This window comes from Anabrus simplex, chromosome 4 (genome assembly GCF_040414725.1).
Source record: "Anabrus simplex isolate iqAnaSimp1 chromosome 4, ASM4041472v1, whole genome shotgun sequence".
NCBI classification, from domain to species: domain Eukaryota; kingdom Metazoa; phylum Arthropoda; class Insecta; order Orthoptera; family Tettigoniidae; genus Anabrus; species Anabrus simplex.
The window spans coordinates 3,414,047-3,438,956 of NC_090268.1; the positions used below are offsets into that span (position 1 = coordinate 3,414,047).

Below are 24,910 nucleotides of genomic sequence, written 5' to 3' on the forward strand. Positions count from 1 at the left end.
AACGTGCCCCACAGGCATGAGTTGATTAGAGACTCGTGTGTGAACACTGAAGTGGACGAAGTTAATACAGATATGGTTAAAATTTGTAAACATTTTCGTAACACACAGGTAATTGATAGCAGCAGTTTCGAGAGACATTGTTACACAAAGCATGGCCTTCATCTAAACAATTCAGGTAAACAAAAGGTAACAAATATTGTTCTAGATTTTATTAATCTTAAGATATGTACTGTAAAAAAGGCAACTCCCTTGAGTTATAATACTGACCAGGAAAACTAGTAGAAAGAGCCAGCTGTATTTCAAGCTGGCTCAGTCAACTAGAAAATGAAACTCAGGAAAGTAAGGAATTTGAAGTTACTCAATTGTAACAGTCAAGTTTTAGAGAGGAAGGAGGTCTGAGATTGCTCTTGGTAAACTGCCAGTGTAGTAAATAAACAATAAAAATTCGGTACATTGATGGAATCTTATGAGACTGATGTGGTGATAGGAGTGGAATCGTGGTTGAGAGAAGGGGTGGGTAATAGAGAAGTATTTCCAGAAGGGTACACAGTCTATCGTAGAGACTGCGGAGATAAAAAGGGAGGGGGGGGGTGTTTATTCTGGTTAAGGAAACTTATTGTTCACATGAATGGTTTACCGATGAAAGGGATGAAATATTAGGGATAAAATTAGTTTGTGATAATATGAAGGAGGTGGGAATTATAGGAACAGACAGGCCTGGAAGAGAGGAAAGAGACATGGAAATATTTGAGAAAATAATAGATTATACTCATAAAAACAATAATGATATGGTAATAATTGGGGGAGATCTAAACTTGCCTGAAGTTGAATGGAATGGAACTGCAAGTGAAGCTTATGAACAGAAACTGGCAAATAAGTTAATTTGGGAGGGAGGATTTACACAAGTAGTAAAAGAACCGACTCGTCTCAATAACTTACCAGATGTATTCTTGGTTAAACCCTGGGAAATTGATGATAAAACAGAGGTAATTGAAGGAATAGGTGACCATAAGGCTGTAATAACGGATGTAGGACTGGTACCAAAAAGGCTTATTACGAGGGTCAAACAAGACAAGAAATTGTACAGAAAAACTGAAGTTGATGAATTTGGGACTAACCTTAAATCACAATTCAGTTGTGAAGGGAGTAATGTGGATACACTTTGGGCTAAATTTAAAGGAATCATTTGGGAAGGAGAGAAGATATTTGTACCTGTTAAGGGTAAAATGACCTCAGACCCTGTTTATTATACAGGGGAAATAAGAAAATTAAAAAGAAAATGTAGAATAGTAAACAGGAAAATGAAAGAGGGTAAGGAGAGTAGAGAATCTAGAAAACAGCTAATAGAGTGAAAAAGGAAGCAATAGAGAATTATATGAATGGCATTCTTCAAAAGGGTAATGACCTCAAAGGGAAATGGAAAAAGCTGTATTCATATATCAGGAATCAAAAAGGAAAAGGAATCCAAATTCCTACAATGGTGGGAGAAGGGGGTGAACACTATTTAACAGATACTGAGAAAGCAAACCTATTTAGTAAGGAATTCAGAGATTCAGTAGATGATTGTCAGGGGTTGGAAACCGAAACAGAAGATAGAGAGGGAGAGACACAGAGGGAAACAAGAAGCTTCTCATTCACAAATGAAGATATTTTCAGAGAAATCCAACTGCTTCAGCAAGGAAAAGCAGCACGAAGTGATCAAATTACTGGGGAGATGTTAAGGACAATGGGGTGGTACATAGTGCCTTATTTAAAATTTCTCTTTGACAATGTCATAAATAATAGTGTAATACCAAAGGAATAGAAGGAATCTATAATAATACAAATTTATAAAGGAAAGGGTGATAAAAGGAAACCAGAGAACTACAGACCAATCAGCCTAACCAATATAGTTTGTAAAATACTGGAGAGTTTATCATCAACGTACATCAGAGATATATGTGATGATAAAAATTGGTTCATGAGGAGCCAGTATGGATTTAGAAAGAAATTTTCTTGTGAGACACAACTGGTGGGATTTCAGCAGGACGTATCAGATCAATTGGGATTCAGGAGGTCAGTTAGATTGCATAGCCATAGATCTTTCCATAGCCTTTGATAGAGTGGAACATGGAATATTATTAAAGAAATTGGAGGCAATAGGACTAGACGTACGGGTTACACGTTGGATAAAAACATTTCTAAATTCAAGGGTTCAGAAAGTCAAAGTAGGAAATCATGTATCACAGGACGAGAAAGTTTGGAAAGGAATTGCACATAGTATAATCGGTCCGTTACTTTTCATAATATACGTAAATGATTTAGGGAATAATATATCCAAAATCAGATTGTATGAAGATGACATAATTGTTTATTGTTTATAGGGAAATAAATAACACTGAGGATTGTTCAAAATTACAAAGGGACCTTCAAAGTATCCAACAATGGGTTGAAGAAAATAATATGGAGGTTACTGGAGGCAAATCAACTGTTACAACTTTTACAAACAGGAGCTTTAAAACTGAATTTGAATATACTTTGGATGAGGAAGTTATTCCAAAAGATGGCATGTGCAAATACTTAGGTGTGAGATTTGAAAGTAATTTGCACTGGAAGGGTCATGTTGATGACACTGTTGGGAAAGCATACAGATCGTTACAAGTCATAATGAGGCTACTTAAAGGATGCAATAAAGAATTAAAAGAAAAAAATTACTTAAGTATGGTTCGTCCATTATTGGAATATGCAAACAGTGTTTGGGATCCTCACCAAGAATACCTAATAAAAGAAAGTGTGCAGAGGAAAGCAGCAAGATTTGTAACAGGGGATTTCAGGAGAAAGTAGCGTAACAGAAATGTTAAAGGAACTTGGGTGGGAAACTTTAAGAGAAGGGACAAAACTAGACTTATAGGATTATATAGAGCCTATACAGGAGAAGCATGGGGAGAAATCCGTGAGAGGCTTCAGTTGGAAAATAATTATATCGGCAGGACAGACCACAATTATAAAATTAGAAGGAATTTTAGCAGAAGGGATTGGGGTAAATTTTCATTGACTGGGAAGGGTGTGAAGGAGTGAAACAGTTTACCAGGGGTAGTGTTTGATCCTTTTCCTAAATCTGTACAGATATTCAAGAAGGGAATGAACAGCAACAGAGAAAATAAATGAAATGTTAAGAGGGCATTCGACCAGTGCAGGATTAAATTAATTCCATCCCCTGGTCTATGGAGTTTGGACAGCCCAAGTAGGGGACTGCCTGTAGGGGTGAAGTACAGTGGGGATTTCGAGGGCCCTGGGACCGCTACAGTAACTGTGAAGGCCCTTCAGGAACTCTGAAAAGTGGTGGCAAAAGGGGCTCTGGTTAAGACGCAGCAGGTCGTTATGCTACTTAGGTTCCAGAACGGGTAAAAGATAAGTAAATAAATGCAATGTAAATTTTAATCTTATACCAGATGTCTAGTATCATTTGAAGTAATTCCACATACTGTATATCAGTTGACTATATTATTTTATAAGTAGTACAGGAGATATTATAAGTAGAATTTTGTAAACAATATAAATTTATTAAGGATGAGCTGTGTGTTTAATAGAAAAAATTGTTGGCGTAAATTGTATAATATTGTATTTTGGGAAAATTTTCTTCTCTTGTTAATTTAATATTTAGTGCTTGACAATAATGTATTTTAGTGTACCATTTGCCACCGAGGTAGACACCTCATTTGCAAATAAAAGAGATTTTGATTTGATTTCTAGAGATCAGAGACACTGGACAATCTTGCGCCATTACGAGAAGTTACTGAAATATTCAAGCAGGACATACAAAATGCTTATACAAACTGAGAATATGCCACAACCGACGAGAAGCTAGAGCCTTCTCGTGGTCGCTGCAGTTTTAGTCACGGTATGCCTAACAAGCCAGTCAAATCCATCCTAAAGATATTTTTATTAGCCGATGTTCGTACATTCCACACAATTCACAGGTTTATATCGGCCAACAACCAGAAGGTCCATTTCGGCAGGATAGTGGAAATGCTATAGTGAAAAGACTTATTTCCAATTGATCGCACTGGAACGTAACTATGGACAATTGGTTAATGAGTGAGCAATTGACAAATGATTTACTGAAAAACCACAGGACCACATGTGTAGGCACTCCAAGAGCAAACGCGAAATATAACCTGAATTCATATCTTCCAAAGAGTTTTCATCTTTGTTCTATTTCACAAATTAATATGTTGCAAGGAAAGGAAAAGTGGCATTAGTTGTCTCTGCTAAGCACCGTGATAGCGATACAGATCCTTATACCAGAGATAAGAAAAAAAGCTGTGGTAATGACATTTTACAACAAAATCAAGGGTTGATGATTGGTGGGTCATACACGATGTCCTTCCACTGGCCATTGACTATATTTTTTTCGATATCTGAACATTGCTTGAATAAATGCATTTGTCATTCATTAGTAACACGAACTGGGGTGCTCCATCGAAGGCAATTTTTGAAAGGTATTTCCTTAGAGCTCACCAAGGGACACATCGAGCAACAAGCTCTCTACCATCAGATTTTTAAGCTCAAATACAGCGTTTGAACAGTTTGGAATGGAGTAGTTAAAGATAACCAGACAAGAGAGGAAAGCCGAGCTCGATGATGTGAAGAATGCTCTAAGAAGAAAGATCACAAAATGCAAACTTGTGTAAGGTGCAAAAAAATGATTTGTTAATGTTTATGCCATTTGACAGTGCTGTTACCAATCACTGGTCCAAGACCCTCGTAAACTTCTGACTGCAAAAAATGAAATGAAAATCCACAGACTGTTTCCGGTTTCAAATGGGTCAGAAATGGAATGAAGCCCCCATTGAGTGGAGAGAATAGGAACAGTGTTGGCTGCCGAAGCCTGTGGCACTCGTCTGTGGCAATGATCAATGACAGATGAAATGAAATATTAGACTGTGTTGCTGGAATGAAAGACGAGGAAAAGTGGAGTACCCAGAGAAAAACCTGTTCTGCATCCACTTTATCCAGCACAAAGCTCACATGGAGTGACCAGGATTTGAACCATGGAACCAGAGGTGAAGACCCCGCGCGCTGCCGCCTGAGCCGTGGAGGCACATTGACTGCAAGAAATAGAGTGGATAATTCTAAGTTTATGTGCGATTGACACAATATATCTGAAATTGTTCGCTTCTGACACTGTCGCATCAAAATAGCTTTCTATCAGGTCTAATGCAATTAATGTACTAGTCATAACTGGGAATAAAATTTTTTATAGATCACATAATAAGGAATGGGCTCCGCAACAATTTTAACTTAACTTTCTACCCAAAATACAGTAGAACCTCGATAATTCGAAATCCCGCCTAATTCGAAGAAGCTCTTATTCCCAGAAACATGAGATACAGTTTTGCGGAGAAGCTCTTGTTCCCGGAAACATGAGATACAGTTTTGCATGTTATTTAAATTGTTTAATTCGAAATATTGATAATTCGTAATTCGAAGTACAATGTCGGCCCCATTACTGAAATTCAGACTTTTAATTCGAAACTGCCTTTACATTTTAAAACAGTAGTATGTTAGAGTAATTTCTACTCGAAATTCATCCGCTCCGCGTCATAATAGAACGCGCGTTCCGGAACGTGGAAGGGCAGCTTTCCGCACTTACACTCACTTCGGTGTGTCTACAATGCGCTTCATGATTGCTAAATTGAATGAAATCAAAATTCTTTTGTATTCAACCTTTTAAAGAATGCCGTAATATCACGCAACAGGCAATATGTGGAAAAACAGAATCCGCAAACACTGGCGATGCCGACAGTTGACGAAAAAGCGTAGCTCAGATAATAAATTCGTAGGCACCGAACAATATTGTCACTGCCGGTGAAACTGCAATGCTTTATTTTAATGCAAGCCCAAACGGTCTTATGGTTTTAAATGGGTCATAGTAGTATGTTGCAGTGCATATGGGATGGAAGCGAGAAACTTTATCCCCTCGCCATAGGAAAGTTCGATAAACCACAATGTTTTAAGGGCGTCGGGCACTTTCCATGCCAGTACGAAGCTTATAAAAATGTAAACAGTACAGAAATCCAAAAAATAATGCATTTGCAGAGGGGGACCGGCATAATTTGTCCAATTCTTTGAATTGTGTGATTTTTTCTTTCGTTGTGTGAGGTTATGTTTGTCAGTGATTTATCCAAGTGCATTATTTGAACATTGTAAATGCACCTTGTTGGATACATTTCGGAAATAGATTTTTCCATGGCATTTGAAAGGTTTGAACTGTGAATCGAGGTGATTGCATGTATTAATGGGTCTTAGAATACTTTGTGATGCTGCAAGTGTTTACATTTCTGAAATCGAGAGAAGTACCATGGCGGGAAATCGTACAAGGATAGAGTCATAGAAAAGTTCGATTTTAAGGGCATCGGGTACTTCCTTTGTAAATACAAGGCATCTAAAATGCATAAAGTACAGTAATCCAATTAATAAAGCACTTGCACATGGGAGCCAGCATAGATTTCACCTCGTCTTTGAATCGTGCTTTTTTTTCTCTCTCCCTCGTTGCGTGAGGTTATGTTTGCCAGTGAGATATCCGAGTGCATTACTTGAATACTTTAAATGCACCTTGGATACATTTTGGGAATATTCTTTTTTCATTGCAGTTGAAGGGTATAAACTGTGAATCAAGGTTAACTGCATGCAGTAACGGGCCAGAGAATATTTTGTAATGCGGCAAGGGTTGGTACTTCTGAATTGCGAATTGGCGGTTAATTCGAAATCACGTAATTCTAAGTCCGATTTTTTAGTCCCAACGACTTTGAATTAATGAGGTTTTACTGTATATTATTAGATTCTGATAATACAAACATGACATTTTGCTTCTTGAAAAGATAGGAGAATGACTTAAATATGGTGTTTCATAATGATAACAGCTTGGGTAAAACTTACCCAGCGCACAACCATACGTTACAAATACAGACTGTGCATCCTGACAGGTTAATGAAACTATCAAGAGACCGATCCAATCACCCGAACAAAGAAGAAGAAAGGAATATCTTATTTCTCCCACATCTTGCGACTGCCAGGAAACCGGATTTTACAACTAGTGACAGCAGTGGATCCACAAAATTCAGCAAGATCTCAAATCAGTTGGACTTGAGATAGCAGAGGCAAAGAACAAAAATAAAATTAAATACCCTTCTTAAGACTCAAAGTTTCAGCAGAAATAACACACAGAAGGGCAACAGCAATTTCAGACTAGTCCAGAAAGTTACGATTGAAACAAATGAAACGTACTGGGCAGATCCCAAGAACCAAACGGTAAAACCCACAAAGAGAAAATGAACGTGCAGCAGCTCAAGTGGTCCAATGTGGCCAGTAAAGACAATAACAATGTCAGGATTGTCTTTTGTCCCCTTCAGCCATGATACTTCTGATAACTTGGAAGTGGGGATTTTTTCTTGAATTTTCCATGTTTATCTAAGACATGAAATGATCTTGCTGGTATTACCTTTCCACAGCTTGTACGACCTTTCCACTTCTCTACAAGATTTAGATGTATTTCCACTTGTAAAGACACAACAAGAGTTTCCATTATTTACTGAAGTAAAGCAAAGTCATCTCCGTACAGGCCATGAAGGCCCTTGGAGGGATGGAAGGTAAAGGCTTCCACCACTCGTAACCTCGGCACGTGAAGACACATAGAATGGTTAGATCTACGCCCGGCCGCCTTTGCCCCGAGGAAGTAACCTGGTACTCATTTTTGGTGTAGACTGAGTGAACCTCAAGGCCATGTGTACCTCCGGAATTGGAAATCTTGTTTCTTAAATTTGACGACTTCCTGGTGGGGATTTGAACCAACGTCCTTCCGGGCGAACCGAGCACGCCTCTACTGCCTCGGCCAGGCATAATGAAGCTATTAGCATTCCAAGAGGTGCTAGTGAATACACGCAAGTCTATATCTTACTGACCGTAGAAACTATCTGGAAGAACGAAGGCACTCAATAGCTGGCTTGGCACACAGCTTGCTTTGCCAGAAAAAAACTTATTTTTTTAAATTTTGGCAGTTGGCACCATTAGCTTTTCCACCCCATAACATTGTTGACAAATTTTGGCTATTTAATAAAATTGATCCAGTATTAATCTCTCTCCAAAGATTCCATTCCACGTAGAAGTTATGCGGGCTGTGTACATGGCACCACTGCAGACTAATTATCCTTCATTAGGTGAATTAATATTACTCTCCGAAATTTCTGAAGCAACATAATGAGAAGTAGGATGAACAATTATTGAAGCTACCAATTCAAGAAGTAATAAAAGCAAATCTCATGGTGCTGCAGCAAGAAGGGCTTTGGTTTACCAAGCGACCAGTGACCACTGCTCAGCCCAAAGTCCTGCAGATGAGACTATGTGTGGTCAAAACAACAAATTCTGTTCGTAGTCTTGCTTAGCTTTAGCACAACAAATCCTCTCAGCAGTAATTTTTAGCCTTAGCCTTCTAGACTGGAGCTGCTATCTCGTCAGATAGCTCAAGTACTGTCAAGTACGCCAAGTGGACCTCAAATCACCACTCGCATCCAATAGAACCGGAGGCCTACGGGTAAAAGGCAGGCTCACTACCCCGAAAATGTGGGGCCCGGCTTCTAGAAGCAACCACTGAACTGGCAACAAGCTGAAATTTCTCAACATTTGTTCCTACATTACTCATAACAGCACTTACAGAGATTTTTTTTTTTACAATCGAATTGCAGAGTTAGAAATTCTAAACTGGAATAACATGGATTTAGAATACTGCCTTTACCACTTAGCAAGGTTTTGTCAGTTATGTAACACAACCTACAATGAGGTCGTGAAAATTCAATATTCATTTACTTAAAATTTGTTTTATAAATTTACTATTATGAGGCTTAAGTAATTGCCACATTACTCCAGAACTACACTTTTGTGAAATGATCTCTAGCCTTGAGCTTCCACGGGACCTTTCCCAAGTGGAACACTGATATATTTGGAGCCGATCTGTCGTCCAAGAGTGGAGAACTGACATATCCGGGTATAGCTCTTATTTAAAACTGGTGCTGATTTTCACTGCTAGGCTCAGAAGATGGCAGCACCATGCAAACAGGTTTGATGGTTAACTTATCACCAGTAGAGACCTCTGTGACTTCACAAATATTTGTAGCCAGCTGTTGATTCAAATGTGCTTACGTGATAATTCGTAGGCGTTAGTAGTGTGTGTTAGTTTTTCTGTTATTTGATGCTTTTCACATAATGTCACGGAAAAGACTAGGGACTGAGGAGGGAATATTATTTGCTTTGGATGTGAATGATAATATTTCAGATATTACTTTTTTCTGACAGAGATAGTGAAATAAGTAAAACTGACGAGTGTGAGAGCAAGAACAGCACAAGTGGCGTCTGACGGAGACAGTGACTCAGAATGGAAAGATGTGTCCGATAGGGATCCAGAGCCTAGTTACAGGGTTCCTTTGTTAGGTATAAACCCTAGTCCAGTTCTTCCATCTAGTTTTGATAGTAATACAGAGCCTGTAGAGTATTTTGAGCTACTTCTTGACTATGACTTAGTAAATATAATTCGTGAAGAAACCCGCGTCTACGGTGACAAAGAAACAAAAGAACAGCCCCCTCCACAGAAATCAAGGCTAAATGAATGGAAACATCCTCTAAACTAAGACATAAAGGCACTCTTAGGAGTTGTGATAAGCTGGGGCTTCACCCCCTCACGGATATTACAGAGTATTTCTCTACGACATCGGTTAGTGGGGTACCGTTCTTTACGGACGTACTTCCCCGTAATGAATTTTCACTCCTGTTTTGGAATGTACACTTCAACACCCTCCGCAAAATCAAGATCGTCTCAGAAAAATTCAGTATGTAGAGCTTGTCATTAATAAAATCAACTTGTGAAAAGATTTCTATTGAGGAGAGTATGATATCCTTCAAGGGGAGAGTGTCATTTAGAGTTTACAACCCAATAACAAAATTTGGACTCAGAATGTTTGTTCTGTCTGATAGTAGTGACAGGTATGTGTACCATTTCCAATCATACACCGGTAAGAGGAAACTAGTTCAGACCTAAAAACCACTCGGATTGTTACTGCTCTCGCTGCTTCTCTCACAAAAGATCCCAAGAACCCTCCCCATGGTTATCACATACTTTATACTGACAGGTATTATACGTCACCACAATTAGCTGACCAACTTCTATCCATGAATATACTAACAGGCACAGTCATGCCATTCCGTCAAGACATGCCACCTCCGCTCCAAAAGAAAAACCTGAGCAAGATGAAACAAGGGAACAATTTCTTTTCGTGAAGAATCTTAACTTGCTCTGGCATGGAAGGACAAAAGCACAGTTTTCATGTTGAGCACTAGCCACAAAGGGTCACAGACAGATGTTATATCAGTCAACTCCAAATACCCACACAAGCCCTGATAGACAAAACCAATATGACTGTAGACTACACGAAACACATGGGTGGTGTTTATCGTAGTGATCCTTATATAGCCTCTCTCCACTTCATGCATAGGACAATAAAGTGGTATAGAAAAATGTTCTTCTGGCTCCTTGAGACAAGCATTGTCAACTCATATTTGATATAGTCTGAACCAATTGCACACAGAAAGTTCAGGCAACAACTCGAGTCCCTGGTCCATGAACGGGTGACCTCCAAGCAAAAAGAGGGGTGTTCCAAAAGGACAAGGCCCTCTCTTGGTCCCCCAGAAGAATGCCTGAACGGACTGGCTTTATGGCTAGGAGGGAGAAAGGTTCCATAGCTTGTGATATGTAAAAAAAAGGGAACAGCGCTTTGCAAGGAAACAATTTATTACTGCAAAACCTGCAGCCAGAAGCATTTTCTGCACCCGATAGATGCTTTGAGGTGTACCACACTTCACAACATTTCTAAAAAGCCGCGTAAGTGTTGTGTTTTGTAGAAAAATTGTAGTGTATAGTACTATATGTAAATTACAGCGACTTGTGCTGTTATTGCACTAAATGTAAGGACATAAAATAAGAAAATTCAACTTTGCAACCACCAGATGCTGTTCACCCTTCCACTACCAACAGGTAAGCGTAAGACAACTATGGTACAATTAAATTTAGTGCATGAAAAATATATTCTACTTATTTTAAAATTCAGAAAAAAATATTCCGCTCACAGCCAAAACAGCACCATGATTAAAGTGAAGTACTAATTTAATATTGTACTGATTAGGTAGATTACCTCATTTATCTACAATACTGACAAGGGACATCATAATTTTTGGCCAACAATGCACAAAGAAGATAAATACTGACAGCAATCCAAGTAGCAGAAACACCATTCACCCAGACACCTGGTTTGCATATTTACAAGCAAACTATGAGGAAGAAAATACAAATTTGTGGTCATAACGCCACCGCCTCAACCGTCTGAGCTAGTCAGCCCGTTAAACTATCATACCCAAGAAAGTTGTCAGGAAACCGAGGCAAGCTCTCGATGTGCACTGATGCATTATACACTTGACAATTCTCAGCACTTCAAATTTAAAAACTGAAGAACCGTGAATTTATCGAAGCAGTTTGTCTTTGCTGGTGAGACCGTGTGTTTACAGAGCACTAGCTTATCTTCTGTTATGGGCTATGAAATAACTAACTAAACTTTCCGACATCTTGTACTATAACAATGCACTTACTTTATACAGTTATCACCCTACATGATAAAGTTTACTATAGGGATTACATTTACCTGAAAGACTATAACAACTCTATTTCCTTCATATACCTGTCCTCAGTCTCACCCTTGGCTCTGACGAAAAAGTGAATAATGTAAGAGTGATGCCATAAATTGCTGCTCCTTACGCAGCCAGTCCCCTTTAAGAATGGCGCGCTCAGGGTTTCTTTGTGCAGACATTTCATTGGACTTTGCAGACTGATACATAACAGCAGGAAATCAACCCTCCTTATATGCGTCTTCAGAGCCGATGGCAGAGCTATTGAGGATCCAACCAACCTTCGGGCTGACTCCTCAAAAGAACCAACAACAAAGAGCTAGAACCATTTCCCCCCCCCTTAACTTGATATTTAATAAGGCAAAGAGACACAGCACAACACTGACTCATTTACATGCAAACCTGACCCTGCTCCAGTGTTTGATATGCCTTTTCAGAGGGTTAAATGAACATAAAGCATTGGTTTACTTTTTACAAGTAGCTTGAACTGCCCCAAAAGACAAGAGTATCCAATCGAAAGCTCCTCAAAATGAATAAACCACCTCAATCTCAAATGAAAGGTATACCCGCACATTAACTATCGCAAAGTACTTTGAAATTTATATTCATGAATACTTCGCAATCCATACCATGGGTTTACAGGCAAAACTCCAATTCAAAAATCTTACTTCTAAGAAAAACTGATTTGACAGTTTTGCCTTTCAATGGCAATATCTGTACACAGAAGAAGATTTCTCAATAAAATTTTGCAATGGATTTATTAAAAAGTATATAGATTAGTGCTGTGTAGGAGAAATTGCATTAATGTATTTTACCTGAATGAAAATTTCTCAAAGACTTCTCAGAAAAATGTAAATTAGAAAATTCAGTTATTAAAATTATTGTGCAACTTAATGGATATCACCAGTGAATAGAGCTGAAGGAATCCCACAATTATCAAATATTTGAAAACAATGTGTTTCGCTACTGAACCCACAATATATAACTGTGGAAGCCTTATTCTAAACACAATGGCAAGAACAAAGAACCAAGATTTGCACCAATATTAGAATAAAAAAAAGGAAGGATCAGTTTATGTAACCATCAAATTGACACCTTAGAAATGAGTTAATGCAGATCCTAATACATAGACTTTGAATGTAATGAAAACAATTAGCTAGCATACAGTAAAAGAATGGTCTATTCCAAGAATTCAAAAACTTTATCCAGTAGATTACTTCATAGTAACCTGTAACAAATCCCAATATGTAAAAATAGCTGATGAAACCAGGATACCCCAGGCTCTGCCATACAATAAATGCATTCAATAAGAGCAGGCCCTTTATTGAATGATACCTAATAAGCACACATGGTCAGTCACATACTACCGGGCTAGATAGATACAATCGCTTAAGTACAGACAGTATCCCGTATTCGGGATATAGTGGGTTCGAACCCCACTGTCGGCTGCCTTGAAGATGGTTATCCGTGGATCCCCATTTCTACACAAGGCAAATGCTGGAGCTGTACCTCAATTAAGGCAACGGCCGCTTCCATTCCACTCCTGGCAATTTCCTGTCCCATCGTCGCCATAAGACCTATCTGTGTCGGTGCGACGTAAAGACAATTGTTTAAAGAAAAGTCACTGTGTCTCAATCTTACCCATTTCTAAGTAAATTACTTTTATACACTTGAATCAATTCAATCCAAATGTAGCAGAATAAAAACCAGGCTTCCAACCAACGAAAACCTCTAAATAGGTAAACCATACTACCACATTCTGCCAATCTGGGGCTGCTTCCTTCCTAGTCATCAATGGAAATTTCAGACTTGATACAGTTTGTTTGCTACATACACTATCTCAGGTGTATATGATCGTCATCACCAGCATTCACGAGTTTTAGGTTGCTGTGGAGTACATGAACATACATTAAAAACGAACAAGTTCCATGTTTATTTTGGTCACCCACATGGTGACCACAGTGCAACACTTGCACCGGATGAGCCATGCTGCATACCCGTTTTGTTCTAAATCTCAAGAACTAGGAGTGTATTTTTTATTCTTTGCTAATGGCTTTACATCACATCAACTTGGACAGATCTTATTGCAATGATGGGCTACGACAGGGACAGAGCTAAAACTATTTGCTTAGTGTGAAAATAGGAAAACTTTAGAAAAACCTCAAGAGCTGGCAACAGTGTGGTTGGAACACACCACCTATCAAATACTAAATCACGGCGATGCAAGGTGAACTCCGTGGTTAACACGCTCGGTCAAGGAGTATGAATGACTGTCCACAACAGCCCAGATCCGAGGCATTATCAAACAGGTTTACTCTGCACATTAGTGGACTAGCACAGAGTACTGCAATATAAATAGAAAAATATACATATTTGCCTAGCCATAAACTTTTGCCACACTTTTTTTGCTTCGGCTGTAAAACTCATTTTCCAGATAGTAAGCAATATTGGTGCTGTACATTAGTCCTGGTCAAAAAGTGATCAACAGTGTATGTGGGGCGAACATGAAGAAAAAAATGCCATGCACAGTGTTGGGAAGGCGCCTACTGAGATTTTCCAATCCCTGAAATAGCTCAAAATTAGCGTAAGATTTCTCTACTGAACAGTCCAGCAATTTACAGAGACGGGTCGTGTGGAAAAATTCACCAGGGTTGGTCACCCTCGCAGTGAAAGACCAGTGGCGGCACTTACAGCAGTAAGAGGACCGTATCTCGCAAAATCTTTTCTGAAAATAGATGACATAGGAGCTCAATATTTTATCACAGCATACTTGCCAACTTTTAGAAATCAAAAGTAGGAAGATTTTTTTAATTTTTGGATTTCATCACTCAAATTGCGCCACGGTTTCGGTGAAAAAAGGACAAGATAAAATGTATGCAGTTACAATGCGGATCGACCATTAAATTTAAAATCGCAAACTAAGAAAATATACTCATTTGAGACATACACAAAAATAAGTTATAGTTCCTTTTAATGGACTGTAAAATAAACTGAAATTATAATTTTATACGTATCTCTGAACACTTTGTAATGTTTGTTATGTTTTGTGGCCATCATGTGAAGAGAAAATAGCAGAAATTGCCACCGACACAGTTCCCTGAAATACATGTACTAAAATTCGCAGATCAATGTATTTCATACATCAGTGGTAGACTGTCAGCCTCCGGATCCCAAGACAGAAGGTTCAAACCCGGCAGAGGTAGTCGGATTTTTGAAGGGCGGAAAAAAGTCCATTCGACACTCCATGTCATATGATATCGGCATGTGAAAGATCTAAGAGAGTTTTGGTTTATTCTGTCTGCCATCTAGAGGGATAGCATAAAACCGAACGTCGAAATCGACGAGCAGACAGCCAGATGGTGTCAAATTGAAATGTCTGCACATGGTAGCCGAGGTCATACGATGATTATTATTATTATTATTATTATTAACATACTACTTTGAAAGAGGAAAAGTTCAGAACCGCAAGAAAGAAACACGCAGTGGCCTTCAACTCCAAAGGAACAACAAACAGAAACGACGTTAACAGCGCGCGAACCACACAATAACAAATTCATTCTTTTGCCCCGATTAACGGAGTCGCTAGAGCGCGCTATAGAGCATCCAGAGTTAAGAAAAGACTACAGGCCTTATGGGCCTGCTGCCTTCCACTGTTGCCATACTCGCTCACTCACCGCGGCTCGGACACTGCTTGTGAAATACAGTGATGACATAAAATTATACATCGCTTGGTACAGCTGTTGTAAATGCCAGATTATCTCCAGTCATTAATGAATTAATGAAATTACAGTCATGACATTTCGTTCTGCCATAACGTTTCTAAGGATAATAGCCACTGACTGTATCATTCGAAATAGAGTAAGAGTTTGAACATGCAGGGATGCAAACTAAATAATAATAATAATAATAATAATAATAATAATAAGCAAGCCCAGAAACCGAAATGATAGTCTTGTTTCTTATATCTGAGAACGTTTCATGATCGTTGTTGCTTTAAGGGAGCGCAGTGCTGAGTCTATTAGCCGCCAGAAATATTTCATTATTAAGGCAAATACTGTGTGGTTACAACACAGGAAGCTGACGGCGAGATATCTCTATCTCGGTGATGTATCCTTCAGCTCATTTCAGATAAATTTACTCGTAAGTGACAACAGATGCAAGGGCTTCATGTTCATCACAAAATACGATAACTTAAATATTCTTCCGCAACATAAAATACAGAATGCTGAATGACCTATTCGTATGATTTCTTAAAATCAGGTAGTTCGGGGTTGCTGTTTACGGAAGTGAGGATTGTGTTCAGAGTTGGCGGTTCATCTCTAAAATAGAATTCATGAACAGTGCGCCGTATTCCACTTCTGACAAAATCATCGTATTTAATGAGTCTGGAATTACTGCGTTCCTTTCCCGCTTTTTGCTTGGACTCTGGAATGGCCCTTCGCTGGCTTCCTTCCTTATTTTGAAGACAGAAGACCTCGAAATTCCTAAAAACTTTGCGGCTTTATCTACTACCCAGTTTACACTTCGTCCTGGATGCTTTGTTTTCAAATATGAAAATGAATTAAGCACCATTTGCCGTTCCCTTCTTCTCACAACTTCACTACTTCTCCTTTTCACATGTTCAGCTATAATTTAAATGTATTACTCGCTGATTGATTATATAAAATACTAAACAGAAAAAGACAATACACGATACACACAACAAAAAGCAATGCAATACACGAAAAATGAAACAATATACTGTATTTATAACAAAACACTATGCGCCCCAGGAAGACGATCACTTCACTGTGCCGAATATCTCCCTTACATAAGCAATCACTGTAATGAGTGACACACACAAAAAGGGAAACATGCCGCACTGACCTCACCAACGATGATTCGCAGTGGTTAAGCTGAGTTATTACACGTGTTGACTACTGTACACACTTCCGCACTACACGCTGAAATGTGGCGCGCAATGCGACAAGCATGGCCGGCTGTTCCGTGTACTGAACCGCATATACGATATTTAAAAGGATAAACTCAAAGATATCAAAATGATTTTACGTCTTCTTTAGTATTGTATGGCACAACCAATGCTTGTTTCATAAGAAAAATTATACATTTTGATAGGAATTCATTATAATTTTTATATACATGTAGAACTAAAATGGGTAACACCAATAGAAGTAAAAGCCCATAAGGCCTGTAGTCTTTTCTTAACGCTGGATGCTCTATAGTCTCTCTTGCTTGTAAGACGAGTGCCATCCCGAATTCCCACCTGTGAAGCACACGCTGCTGTGATGAGCAAGCAACACTATACACAGCGGCGACGGACGATACACTCGGAAAATAGAGCATCAGACAAATACACAAGCATATGAATATATCATTTATCCTATGGGAAAAGTATCGACATGTATGCAACAGTCAAGAAACAGGGTACTTCAAGAAGACCTTAGCTTTAGAGCTTATCGGCGGAGCACTGGTCATTTCCTGACACCACAGCTCAAACTAAAATCAAGGCAACTCCTGCAGCAGTAAGCCAACAATGGGCATCAGAGAACAACATGGTATATGCAGCACACACTCAAGCAGCTTACGAGAGTTTGTAAGGATCGGAGGAATCACAACACCACGTCAGTCATGGTTTGGTGGGATCTGAACTTTCATAGCCTCACCAGGCTTTAGTTATCTGTACAGCCATGTATGCACTTCACACACAATTGTATTGAAAACTTTCTACAAGCAGAAATTTATGATTATGTACCAAAGTATTTTAAAACGGACATTCTTCAACAGAAGCTTCCCGATAATTGTTCGCTAACTGGTTACGCAGATGATGCATTACTACTAGTTAGGGGTAGAACAACAAATACATTAACATCTGCAGCAAATGAAGCACTCTACATACTTCTAAGGTGGGGACAGAATAACAAATTGAAATTCAACACATCTAAGACTGTTGCTATGCTAGTCACCAAGAAAAGGAAATTTGAAACACCGGTGGTTAAACTAGACAGCCAAAAATGAGATATTGTAGATGGCATGACATACCTAGGAATAATTTTAGACGACAAACTTTTATTTAGACTGCACTTTCAACATTTGGAAACTAAAGCAGCCAAATTGTATAGGAGCCTGACAATGGTAACACGGCCCACCTAGGGACTAAACTCGAAAATTTTGAAGATTATATATCGTGGAGCTGTTGAACCAATGGTGCTTTATTGTGTCACTGCTTTCGAACATGTTCTGCATAAAAAATGGGCGCAACAGAAATTGTCTCAAATTCAAAGAGGTTTCGTGTTACGCATCACACGCGCTTACCGTACAATATCAACAGACGCTGCCCTTATTTCTCGTATAGAACCTCTGCATCTCACAGGACTCAGCATGTCAACTTCTGTCAACTGTAAGAAGAACAGAATACATCCGCAGGATTTGGAAGGAGTGGAACTTGAACTTCCTGCACATCATACTGCCGCCGGACATCCAGCAGACTATATGAGAACTGTATTAGACCAACCATGTACCAGAGATCACAGCCATTCAATATACACAGATGGTTCTCGCATTTCCAGCAACGGAACACTAGTGGGCTGCGCCTTTGTGGTATATGACGGTGAAGACGAAGTTCATTCTGAGAAAATAAAACTAAAGGAATACTGTTCCACGTTTCAAGCTGAGCTGCTTGCAATATTGAAAGCAGTCGAGTGGTGCATAAACAAAAATACGTATGCGACTATACTCAGTGACTCACAAGCGGCGCTGAACTCCATAAAAGATAAATACAACTTACACAATTTGGCAGTACATGTAAGAGAGAATATATCAAAGTACAATAAAGAAGAAGAAATATGTTATGGGACAAAGATGTGCCAATGGAAGCAAAGGATACTATGTACAAGATGTATTATGTACCCATAACAACTTACGGAGCAGAAACTTGGACAATGACAAAGAAGGATGAGAGTCGAATACAGGCAGCCGAAATGAAATTCTTGAGGAGTATGATACAGAAGAGTAGACGAGACAAAATAAGGAATGAGAAAATCCGGGAAGATATTGGAGTTGAAAAAATGAATGATAGAATAGAGAAGAGCCGACTAAGATGGTTGGGGCACAAAGCGAATGAGCGACGAAAGAATGCCAAAAAAGGTGATGGAAATGCAAATCCAAGGAAGGAGAGGCCGTGGACAACCACGATTGAGATGGAAGGATACCATCCAACGCAGCATTATAGAAAGAAACCTGGACTGGGACACAGTGTTGGAGGAGTGGTGGATAGACCAAAGAAAGTGGAGAGGAACCATATTTGCCCCTACCCGGCTACAGCTGGATAAAGGGAAATGATGATGACAATAAAGATATATGTTTCGGTTGGGTGCGAGGTCATTCCGCCATAAAAGGGAACGAAAGAGCTGACCAATTGGCCAAAGAAGCTTGTAATTCTAACTTGTCAGAGTTATACTAAATGCCGAGTTTCTTTTGTCAAAAGAACATAAAGGATGAAATGCTCTCTCGCTGGAATGAACTGTGGTTAGCAAGTAAAAATGGCTCAGTAACCAAAGACCTGCTTTTTCCAAATGTATATAGTAGGCTGGGATGTAAATATATAGCGTGCAACTTTCATTTAACTCAAGTGCTATCAGGTCATGGTAAATTCAATGCTTAATTTGAGCAATTCAAAATTCCAACACAAAATGTCTCACTGTGCTTCTGCACTGAAGACATTCAAACTGTAGAACACATTCTGTTCAACTGTCCTGCTTTTAAGACAGCAAGTTTTTTTGAACTTAAGATGCATTTGTTAACTTGCAGTTGCTATTTTGAAAAACCACTAAATTTCATTTTTTTTAATACAAAAAATGCTGCACTTCTCAATTTTCAGAATTTATTGACTATGTATTTAAACATATATAATTTCATACTGTCTGCTTATTAGCTGCTTAACATATATATTGTATATATATATATATATATATATATATATATTATATGTCTGGTATTTTAAATATTAGTATGGTACTCTTAGTATTAAGGATTGTATATATCATATCATACTTTTATTTTTCTATTTCTGTTCATGTCTATTTTGCTGTTTATGTATTTTGAATTTTATCAGAGAAATTGTATATTTTGTATGAACTACAACCCTAACATACCTTATGGTAAAATAGGGTTCACAGCACTTTGGAGATTAAATAATAATAATAATAATAATAATAATAATAATAATGAAAAGATTATTAGTCTGGCTTGGTTAGGTGAGGTCAACTGTTAACAACTGGGCAGGGGGCAATAAACAACAGGCCTCTAGCATCCCACACATATCACAATGTACAACGCGATTAATAACCCTGTGTCTAATTAAAACTTACCCGGCGCACACCACGACTATTTTAAGCTGCGCAATTTTCTCATTTTCAACAAAGCTGGCAGCTCTAGCCAGCCAATAGCAACACAGGAACTGGTGGCAAATTTGAGTTTTACAGTACCTCCGTTTTAATTCTTGTAAATAAGAATACTTCTAGGGGCCGGTTAGTGGGTCGAGGATAAGCGTTGGCGCCAGGAGCCTCGTTGAGCGTGAATAAACCTGCGCACAGCACTCCAGCCTACAAGATCCTCTCTCAAGATTAGCAACATTCAAATTTTGTTAGGTATGGGGATCCACCTATTCAATACAAGAATAGGTGAATAGGTGGATCCCCATAACTAACAAAGTTTGAATGTAAATCTCGATTCAATACGGAACCTAAAATTGAACATTTTCACACTACACAAGACTAGCAAATCGTAATCGCTCGTACATTCTTGCGTAACAGGTTGCTAATATATGCTAAGAGTATTCAGCTGTCTCCTTAAATTCAAAAAACTTTTGCGTATGTATCTTATGTACGATCGATCCATGCGGGAAAATTGTGGTCGCGGACAAATATTTTTTACTATCGATGCGATAAAACTATAGTTCCAAGGAACAACAGATGTGGGGAAATTTAACATTGGTTTATATGGAACACTTTTGGGACCGAATAAATTGAATGATGGATACGGGAAAACGACAGTTCCGGGAATGATGCATCGAGGTTCTACTGTACCTAGACAGAGATGAAACTGTTCTCAGCACTATATTTGAACATAAAGTACCTTATCTCAACATAACCCATCATAGATGATCAACAGATCAACGTAACTTTCAGTCCTTAATGTTTACTTTTGGAAGTTAATTCACCATATACACTTGGAATAGACCAAAACTAGATACTGAAATTCACATAAAATACAAACTTCCCTACAAAAGAATGATAAAAGCACATATTGGTCTCCTAACCCCAAATTTTTTAAAAAGGCAGTTACCAGACCATCCAATCATTTACATACGGTTGGCTGAATGGGGTGGATGACGGACCACTAGACCTCTCGTACCAGAGATGCACAGTAGCCTCAAGAGGACTCAGCATTGCATCTGCTAGGACTTCGAGACTCTTCAAATCGATGACGGTGTTTTCGGCAACATGACTCCCTAGTCAATTTGGAGCCCAGAGTAGCCAGCCAAAATTACAGCAGTAGAAATTTAACATGAAAAATGTTGAAGTGAAGAATCCCTCCCAATGACTAAAACCAATATCTTCGTGTCTTGCATCTTCTTTCTTGCTTCTTCTCTCTTGATCTTCTTATCTTCTGTTCTTCCGATTCCCCACCCTATTCTAACGCATACAAAAATGTTCCCTCCCAGACGTGCTAAAATGCCAGATCTCAATAGGACTTAAGACGAATATTTCAGACATGATGGGAGTGCAGGATAAGGTATCAGCTGTCAAAGATCTATACAAGGACAGACTTAGCAGCTGTTGAACAACTCAGTTGAAGTTCAACGGGATAGGTACTAAAGGAGTGGGAGTAACCACGGTATTATTACCTCTCGTAAATTTACATAGGACAGGGCAACTTCTGGCATATCTGGAAACCCTACTTCTCCCAACTACAGATGCCGAACGTATCAACATTAGCGAAGGTGGAATTAAGAGCATGAAACTGACGCTAAGTTATAAGTGGTATGTAACGAGGGGCAATTACATCTTGCATGAATTTCTTGCAGACGGGTCGAATCTCCTTGCTCAACGTAGCGCTGAACATCATGACTTGCTTTCCATGTGGCGTGTTGCGGAAGATCTCCTGCACATCCCGTCTCATATCTACAAGGGGAAAAAAATAGAATGTATACTATCACACCAAACACTTCAAGCACTCCACATGCCTAAGAATTTCCGTGCAAATTACAGAATAGAAAACAATATGGAGATAGAAATAACAGTGACCTACTCAAAAACATTCAGAAATATGGCTGCAAGGTAACACCTGACAAAACAGCAGAGGGAAGATAAAATCAGGACAGCAATTTCTAGACAATGCTCCTTGTCATCCCTAGTAAATGGAATAAGATTTCACACTGAGGTAAGAGCCCTTACCATCAGAGGTAGGTTGAGGTAATTCGCACAATATCAGGGAAAGGCCTTGAATTCCTTAACCTCACATGGTAAATTACATCTTTGGAGAGCAAGCTGTTAGATTCAGGGAAGTTCACTTTTGCTTGCCAATTTGGTGTGAGAATACTGAGAAACAGCAAGCCTATTCGTGCTCGTATTTGTCATTCGTCAGAAGTTAGGAATTTATTGTGTGCTGAGCTGTACAGCGAAGAACAGCGACAGCTTACTTACAGATTAGGAACATAATCCCGAGAAGTTCAGTAGCATAGAACATTCGTCCCTCAATAGCCTAGTTAAGGATATAGATGTCATGAAATCTCCACCAATGAAGGCAAAATTAAAATCCATCAAGAAGTGAATAACTACACACATCTTAAGCGTACAGAGTTGGCACGAATGCTAAAACTCGCAGCTTCGACACGAGTCTTCCAAAACCAAAGCTGGGTATTACGAAGGTCATAGAGCACTCACACAAAGAAAGTGTAACCTCCAAGTAATTCAGTCAAAAAGTGTAACCAGGAAACATCATTTAATAACACCCTGGTCCAAAACATAGTTCAACATTGTACACACTTTTTTAAAGTGACCTCAAATAATATAGTTAGTTTCATCGGCCCCAGAACATACTCTCCTCACATCATCAGAAATAGCAAATCTGCAACTCTTACGTAACTTAAAATATACGTATAATGTAAAGTGCTTGTAAAAAAAAGTCTAATAGTTCCATACCCCTGCAATACGATATTCTATACATTTTTACATTTCAGGCATTCTCTCTCCTTGTTCATTATACGGTACTTACACTAAAACCTTGTTAAAGACGTTTTTGCAGAGGAGAAAAGAATGTGTTATACGGCAAAAGTTACTACTAAACATTACAAGGAATGAATCTCATACCTTGTTCTGTATTGACAATTTCTGATAAAAAAAATTTAGAATTTATTTGTGGTAGTCCTCCAGTTCATTACAATGCTGATACTTAAAACTAAATGGCATATACACTAAAAAAAATGGGGCATGTCTCAACCTTTTTTCAGGGTCATCATCATCTAGTAAACAAAAAAATGAAGATATCTTAAGATTCCCAAAGTAAAATATAAGGACAAAAGACTAGATTAATGGAAAGGTGTAGTAATGAAATTTTTTTAAATATCATGCATTGTTTTTCACCATCTTTATAATGCAATGAATTGTGCAACACACCAGGCTAGAGGAGCAATTTTTGTGTTGTTATGGACAGCATTCATCAAGAGAGACCTACAAAATGGTTACCTTTCCTCAATTTTCTCACATAAGAATTTTAAGATGTCTTCACATTTTAATGAACACCAACTGAAGATGACGCCCCCCCCCAAAAGGCTGAAACATGTCCGTTTTATGAGTGTACATACCATTTTCGTTTTAGTGCCTTGTATCAACATTATATTGAACAGTGGACCACAACAAATAAATTCTTCAGAAGTGTTTCCGCACACTGTCCTTAAATGGTTTATCGAAACATCGAAGGGTTGAAGTAACAGCTTTCAAGGCAGTAGGATTTAGAAAACGAATCACAGCCTGTACTTCACACTCGGCAAGACCATTAATTGCCAAAGGCATCTTCAATACCATACCTGCCATCTTTCAAAAATAAATCCAGAAGATCCTAAAGCAGAAAAATTTCAACAACACGCACATACATCACAAAGTCTTGAGACATAGCGAAAAAGGACAGCGGGGGGGATTACAAACAATACCAATACAAGTCAAATACATGTTATCACCCCTGAAATTAAATACACAAAGTTACACCTTGATGTGTGCTCATCTGTTTTCACTTAACAGTAAGAACAATTCACACAGTACAGTGTTTTTCTGCACTTTAAACTTGCGGGTCACAATATGAATGCCACCGTCAAAATTGAACTAAACATTTACTTACAAAATTTTCTCGAGTTCACAATATGTAGGCTTATTATCCATTACAGGTTGGAGAGGACAGATGGAGATGAGTTGCTTTCTTTGCTTTCTTCAGAAATTCTGGAGGAAAACTACTCTTAGTAACACGGACCAGTACTTCTGGTTTTTAAAACAGAAATAGAATCCAGAATTTCATGACACTGAGGATCTAAACTGGGTTCTTTTTCACCAAGCTGAACACACATTCACACTCAGCATTGCTGTGCAGTAGAGTAAGAACTGAAATGATCACATGCCTGGATATCCCATCATACTTAAGAACACCATCAACTCCACAAATGTTCATTAAGAGAGCCCATTCTGAAGCACATTCATCTCATCCTCAACCACCTCACTGCCCTTCCTCGGCAGCAATGATGGAAATCTTTCTATATAGAATTGTACAGAAGAAAACTGGGCATCCTCAATTTTTGAAACATCTGCAACCTTTGCAGATTAGGTACTTCATCACTGAGAGGGAACTTGTTATTAATATAATCACATGCTGTGCAAAAGTAACCCCTGGCAGATGAAAAGAATCATAGTTTCCTCACCTTTATTTTCCTTCCTTCACCTCCTCAACAATTTTCCTTTGATCCTTACCTACCTCCGTTTCTCTCTTCAGCTAAAAAAAAAAATCTTACTGTCTTTTATTCAGAATCAAATTTATGGTCCGCATTGAACTGCGAATTTATATCCACCTTTATTTAACTCCATATGTTATTCCACCTCGTGAAACATCCATCGTCCTTCAAGATTCCAGAAGCAGAAGAGCTTTCTCCTAGTATCATACT

The 24,910-nt window shown here is 38.6% G+C and overlaps 1 protein-coding gene across 2 annotated transcripts in view; it reads right to left on the reverse strand.

Annotated features, from left to right (window-relative positions):
* Positions 1-24,910, reverse strand: part of Hel25E (ATP-dependent RNA helicase 25E) — a 156,250-nt gene that overhangs the window by 74,127 nt on the left and 57,213 nt on the right. For both annotated transcript variants that reach the window (XM_067144991.2, XM_067144992.2), the window contains exon 5: positions 21,769-21,887. In XM_067144991.2, coding sequence (XP_067001092.1) covers positions 21,769-21,887 — 119 coding nt within the window. The remainder of the gene's footprint in view (positions 1-21,768; positions 21,888-24,910) is intronic.